The sequence below is a fragment of the Chrysochloris asiatica genome, unplaced genomic scaffold, assembly GCF_000296735.1.
Source record: "Chrysochloris asiatica unplaced genomic scaffold, ChrAsi1.0 scaffold00009, whole genome shotgun sequence".
Taxonomy (NCBI): Eukaryota; Metazoa; Chordata; class Mammalia; order Afrosoricida; family Chrysochloridae; genus Chrysochloris; species Chrysochloris asiatica.
In genome coordinates this window covers 29,542,159-29,548,379 of record NW_006408527.1, presented here as the reverse complement: position 1 = coordinate 29,548,379, position 6,221 = coordinate 29,542,159, and the positions used below count along the sequence as shown (strand labels likewise).

Sequence of the window (6,221 nt, the reverse complement as noted above, 5' to 3'; positions counted from 1 at the left end):
TGGCCCAGGATCGGACATTGTTTCGTTCTGCTGTGCATGGGATTGCTATGAGTCGGTTCTGACTCGATGGCACCTGACAACAACAACAACCAGAAAAATGTTTGAATATAATCTATACTAATATTTATTAAGATAAAATATTTATACAGTTTTGTATTTTCTTATGCGACAGGGAGAAGGAGGGAGAAATGTATAGAGTTCCCTGTGCCTCTTTTTGAAAATGTCTCTGCAACACTTTTAGCACTGGTTCCCTGAGCCCATCTGGCTGTAGCCACTCTCTCTAAACTCTCCCAGGGCAGGGTGGCCGCAGAGGGAGTCCTATCTCCAGATTCCTAACTCACAGTATTTTCCTTAATATTGTGATATTTTCACTTGCAAGTGTGGGAAACTAACATCCTGGACCTGTGGTAGATCCAGAGCTCTGGAGTTGTTCTGTGAGCGCTTCCTCCGTGAGTTCCCAGTCCTACCACAGGGACTTCCATACAGGGCTTTCTCTAGTGCCACCCAAACAGGAAGTCTTGCTGCTTCTTTAGCAGAGAAATTCTGTACTTCAAGACAGATCTTGATATGTTCTTTTTGATGATGAATCTGACAACAATCTTTTTAAGTCATATTATCTTTTGAATATAAACAATTTATTTTTGCTCAAGTATAATATTAAATTTTGTAGACATCACCTATTCTGGAATAAAGTGATATAATGATAGTTGAGATCCTTGCCAAATATAGAATGCCATGAAGTATGGGATGGCTGTATAGAAATAGAAGGATCAGGAATCCAAGGAGCACAGATACATCTGAGATCAAATATAATGGACAGATATGTGAGTCATAAAGCGGGAAGGAGATGAGCCTTAGTTCATTTTTATGATACCTTTGTATGGTGCTGAGGATATAGACGCTACTATTTCATTTCCATGAATTACATCCTATTTCTTTTTAGAAGTCATATGTAATCCTCCTGTTATTGAAAATGGTTTCTTCAAACCTGCAAGGATTACACACAGAAGGGAAGATCAAATCACCTACATGTGTAAAGATGGCTTTTATCCTACAACCAGGGGAAATACAGCACTGTGCACTAGCAATGGCTGGGTACCTACACCAAGATGCAGTTGTAAGTTCCAATTATGTCTTGATCTGTTTTTTAAAATTCTGAAAGGACTTTCTACTAAAAATGAAAATTCATAGAAATAATATGAGTATTTCTCTAACTGTGTGTGTAAAATAGAGTCCTTTAGAGTTACTTGCTTATCAAAGTAGTCATTTCTACGTATAATCAAAAACATATTTTTGTATGTTAAATTCTCTTAATTGTTTAGCTGCTTAATAGAGACATGTATCTCTAAGTATTAGAATTCTCCCAATATCTGAATTAAAACACTGAGGAATAAAAGTACCAACAAACTCCTAGTATATCAGTTATTCTATTGCCGTGCAAAAAATTTACCTAAAAATGTATTGGCTTAAAACGATAAAACTATATTATCTCACAATTTCTACAGGTCAAGAAATTGAGAGTGGCTTGGCTGACTTTTGCTAAGCCAGACTCTTGTCTTTTGGTTACAGTATATCTGATGGCTTGACTGAACTGGAAGATTTATTTCTGAAATGGCTTTTGGGAGGAGGCATCACTTTCTTGCCACATGGGTCTCTCATAGAGGGAGAGTTACATTTCCTCACAGCCAATGATCTGAGAAGGAGAGGAAGAAGCGGTGTTGGCTCCTATGACACATTGTCACTTCAGCTATCTATTCTTTAGAAGTGAGTCACTAAGTCCAGCTCACACTCAAGTGGAGGAAATTGTTGTTATTGGTAGGTGCCTTTGAGTTGGTTAGGACTCATATCGACCCAATGCACACAGATGAAACACTACCCAGTCTTGCCTCATCCTCATAATTGTTCTGTTTGACCCATTATTTTTGCCACTGGGTCAATCCACCTCCTTGGTGGTCTTCTTCATTTTCACGAACACTTCAGTTCACCAAACATAATGTCCCTTTCCAAGGACTGGTCCTTCCTAAAAATATGCCTGAAGTATGAAAGACAAAGTCTTACCATCTGGCTTCCAAGGAGCAATTTAGCCATATTTCTTCCAGAACAGGTTTATTTGTTCTCCTGGCAATCCATGATATTTTCAGTCCATGATATTCTTTCCAAAAACCATAATTCGAGTACATCAATTCTTTTATGGTCTTTCTTACTCCTTGTCCAGTCTTTACCACATATATATAGCAACTAAAAATACCATGACTTGGATCAGGTGCACCTCAGTCTAATAGCAAACTTCTTTGCTGTTTAACACTTTAAAGAGGTTTTTTGCAGCAGATTTGCCAAATGCAATATATCATCCAATTTTTTTTTTTTTTAACTGTTGTTTCCATGAGCATTGATTGAGGAACCAAGTAAAATGAACTATTTCATGATTTCAATATTTTCTCCATTGATCATGATGTTATTCATTGCTCCAGTTGTGAATATTTTCATTTTCTCTACATTGAGGTGCACCCTATACTGAAGGCTATAGTTTTTGATCTTCAAGTTCTCTTCACTTCCAGCAAGCAATGTTGTGTCATCTGCATATCACAGCTTGTAATGGGTCTTCCTCTGGTCCTGTTGCCATGTTAGTCACATAATCCAACTTCTTTTATTATTTGTTCAGCATATAGATTGAATAAGTATGGTGAATGCATACAACTTTTGGCACACACCTTTCCTGATTTTAAACCATTCACTATCCCTTGTTCTGTTCTAATGATTGCTTATTAGTCTATGTATAGGGTACTAATGAGCACAATTATGTGTTCTGAAATACCCATTCTTTGAAATGCTAGCCTTAGTTTGTTATGATCCACACAGTCAAAAGCCTTTGCATAGTCAATAAAGCACAAGTAAACATCTTTCTGGTATTCTCTACTTTTAACCAAGATCCACGTGATGTCAACAAGTGCACTTCCTCTTCCAATCTTGGCTTGAATTTCTGGCAGTTCCCTGTCAGTGCACTACTGTAACCATTTTAAAATTATCTTCATCAAAATTTTACTTTCATGTGATATTAATGATGGTGGTAGGGGTGTGCCATGGAGTCAGTTCCTACTCATAGCCACCCTATATGGGGTTTCCAAGGCTGTAAATCCTTATGGTAGCAGAAAGCCTCATCTTTTTCCTGTGGAATAGCTGGCAGTTTAGAACTGCTTGCCTTGAGGTTAGCAGCCTGACTCATAACCCCTAGTGCTACCAGAACTAGGGTTAAATCCCCTATGCTACCAGAACTAGGGTTAGATTATTTCTTCATTCTGTTGGGCTACCTTTCTTTGGAAGGGGTACAAATATGAATCTCTATGAGACTGCTTACCAAATGACTGTCTTCTAAATTCTTAGCATAGAAGAGTGAGCTGCCTCAGTTTCTTGATACATTTCAATTTGTATTCTGTCAAATATTGGAGCTTATTTTCCATTATTTTCTTCAGTTCAGCTGGGACTTCTTTCAATGCCATCATCGATTCTTGATCCTATGTTACCTCTTGAAATGGTTGAACATGGATCATTTCTTTTGGGTACAGTGAATTCCCTTCATCTTCTTTTGATGCTCCGTGCCTATTCCAGTATCTGCTCATAGTATCCTTCAGCATTTCAACTTGAAACTTGAATTTTTCTTCAGTTTTTTTGGTGTTAGAAATGCTGGGCATGTTCTTCCCCTTTGGTTTTCTGACTACAGGTTTTGCACAGTCCATTATAAATATATCTGAGGCATATCTTTCAGCATGACAGTACATACAAGCCACCACAGTACAGTAAACTGACAGATCAGGATAATTAGCTTCTCCTCTTTGGAGGAAGGAGTGTTGCAAATGTTGTGGAATTAAAACAACAAAAATCATCACATATAGCAGACTGCCCTTCAACATTATGTTTTTATATTTGTGGCACTTCCTTTCCCATTTTCCAAGTTTTTATTCCTCAACTATCATCACTTGTATTTCTTTGAAAGTATCTCTAAGTACACTGTAAAGATGGTCCACAATTATATAACATATTTCATTTAAAAACTAACAAACAGTAATTATACAAATGATAGACCCATTACTTCAATGTTAATACATAATTCCAAACCAAATTATCAAAAGTATAAGTCCGTAAAAGAGAAAAATATTATTACTGTGAGACAGATTTCAATATGAATAAAAATTATAAGGAAAATACTGCATAATTTTTAGGGTTAATTTATGAAAATGATAGAACAGCTCAACTGTATATCAATCAACTGAGGCCAGATTCTATCTGGATTTTAATAAGAGTCCTTCTGGAATTCTGTGGACAAGATGGAGACACTGGCAAGTTTATCACCTACTTTGTTATTCCTTTAAATAATATCGTTTGCAGATCAGATGCAGGACTCTGTTCTTATCCTTGCTCCATTACTGATTTGTGTCATTAAATAGTCTAGCACGTTAGGAGAAACATAATACAAATTCACAATTGGAATGACACTGGGGATGATGAGAGTAAATCTGAATTTGGACAAATTCTCCATCCAAAAAGAATGCTATAAGCAAAGTTGAATCTAAGAATATGAAACTTAACAGTGATAACTCTAAACTCTCAGGTTTAGGTAAAATGAAGAACTGTACCACTCCAGGATTATTAGGAACAGCTATAAAATTAGTATTTTCATCAATTTTAGCATCATTTTGAATCAACACTGCTTTGTAATCAACACTGTATGGACCTAGCTGCTAAAGAAACCAGTCTTTTGGTAGATGGGAAAGAGGTGGAAGGAATCTGTTCTTAGTCCTATTGATCTCAATGCTGTACTGATCATATGTAGAATATTACATTCAGGGACACACATTATAAAGGAGATAGAAACATACCCAAATATGGCAAATTAAGAAAGAGTCATGTAGGGGCTCAAGTCTGTGTAATCATGATATTACTTTCAATTATGCATACTTTTGGAAAGAAACTTCAGTGGGTGATTTTATTTATTCATGAATTACTATAATGAGGAGGACAAGTATACTTGTTTTGAGGTCTGATCACCAGTTTATATCTGAGCTCTCAAATTTAATGGACAATTTCATTGAGATTTCAGCACTCAGTTTTCACAAATTTGAAAATTGAAGACAGAAATGATACATGTCTCAACATATAATGATAAATATTGGGAAATTAAGGGATAATATGGGAAAAATTCAAATCTCTAAAAAAGTTGTGAAGAATAGAAAAACTTGATTTTTTTTTTTTTTAAATAATAGAATGAGACTTTGAATACTTGACTCTTCAATCTATGAAACTACAAAAATTGTTTGTGTGGAGAAAATCTGTTCATTCTAAAAAAATTGGACTGTAAGCCCTGATTTTATAACTAAACATGTTGTCTTTCCTAAAATTTTTGTTAAAGAAAGACATTTAGGATTTGCAAGTATTGTAAGTTTTTATCCATGCAGCAAATCTGTAGAAACTATTCAAGTAAATCCTCTAACCAAATGAAAAAGAGGCTAGGTGAAAAATGAAATGTTTACCACTAGTTGAGCATTGAATGTGCATATAAGTTTTTTAACTACATATATTTTCATGGAATACATTAACTTTAGTCTTATGTTAAAATTGCTAAAATAACCTTACAATATCCTATAAATATGACAATTTTTTTTGAAAAATATAAGGTTTAAACTTTTAATAAGGAAAGTAGCACTTAATCATATAAATCCAAATTATTTCTAATGATAAGAATAACTTAATAAAATATCATTGCATTGTATCTAATTTTAAAACAAGCACTTTATAGGACGTTAAAGAAATACTCCATTCTCAAATTTAAGTTAGAAATAAAACTTTTTCTTTGTCATAATCCTAATTATTTGGATATTAAGAAATATCTTTAGTCTAAATGTTCTCATTAAGTAAATGAAAACTATAACCCTTCCACCTGAGTAAATTTGGAACGAAAAGGTAGTGCTCTGATTTTGTAGGGAATGTAAAGAAAAAACAAAGATAGAGAAGTAGAGTGGTCAAATTAGTCCCTTAGTCATTCAACCAGAATGCTCATTTAATCAGTCAGGGCTAATGAGATGTGTACTCCAGGAAATAACAATGTGTCTTTGTGATTTTCTTCATGGAGAGTCTATGTATACATTTATGCATTATATGATCTAGAAAATGTATCTCATCCTCGTAATAAAGAACTACTCAGTACTTCAGTGATCTGACTCCTTTAC

General features: G+C 34.8%; 1 protein-coding gene across 1 annotated transcript in view; it reads left to right on the top strand.

Moving 5' to 3' along the window:
• The window catches only part of LOC102824771 (complement factor H-like), a 522,059-nt gene that overhangs the window by 219,004 nt on the left and 296,834 nt on the right, over positions 1-6,221 (top strand). Inside the window, 1 exon segment of the mRNA XM_006834236.1 lies at positions 944-1,117. Coding sequence (XP_006834299.1) covers positions 944-1,117 — 174 coding nt within the window.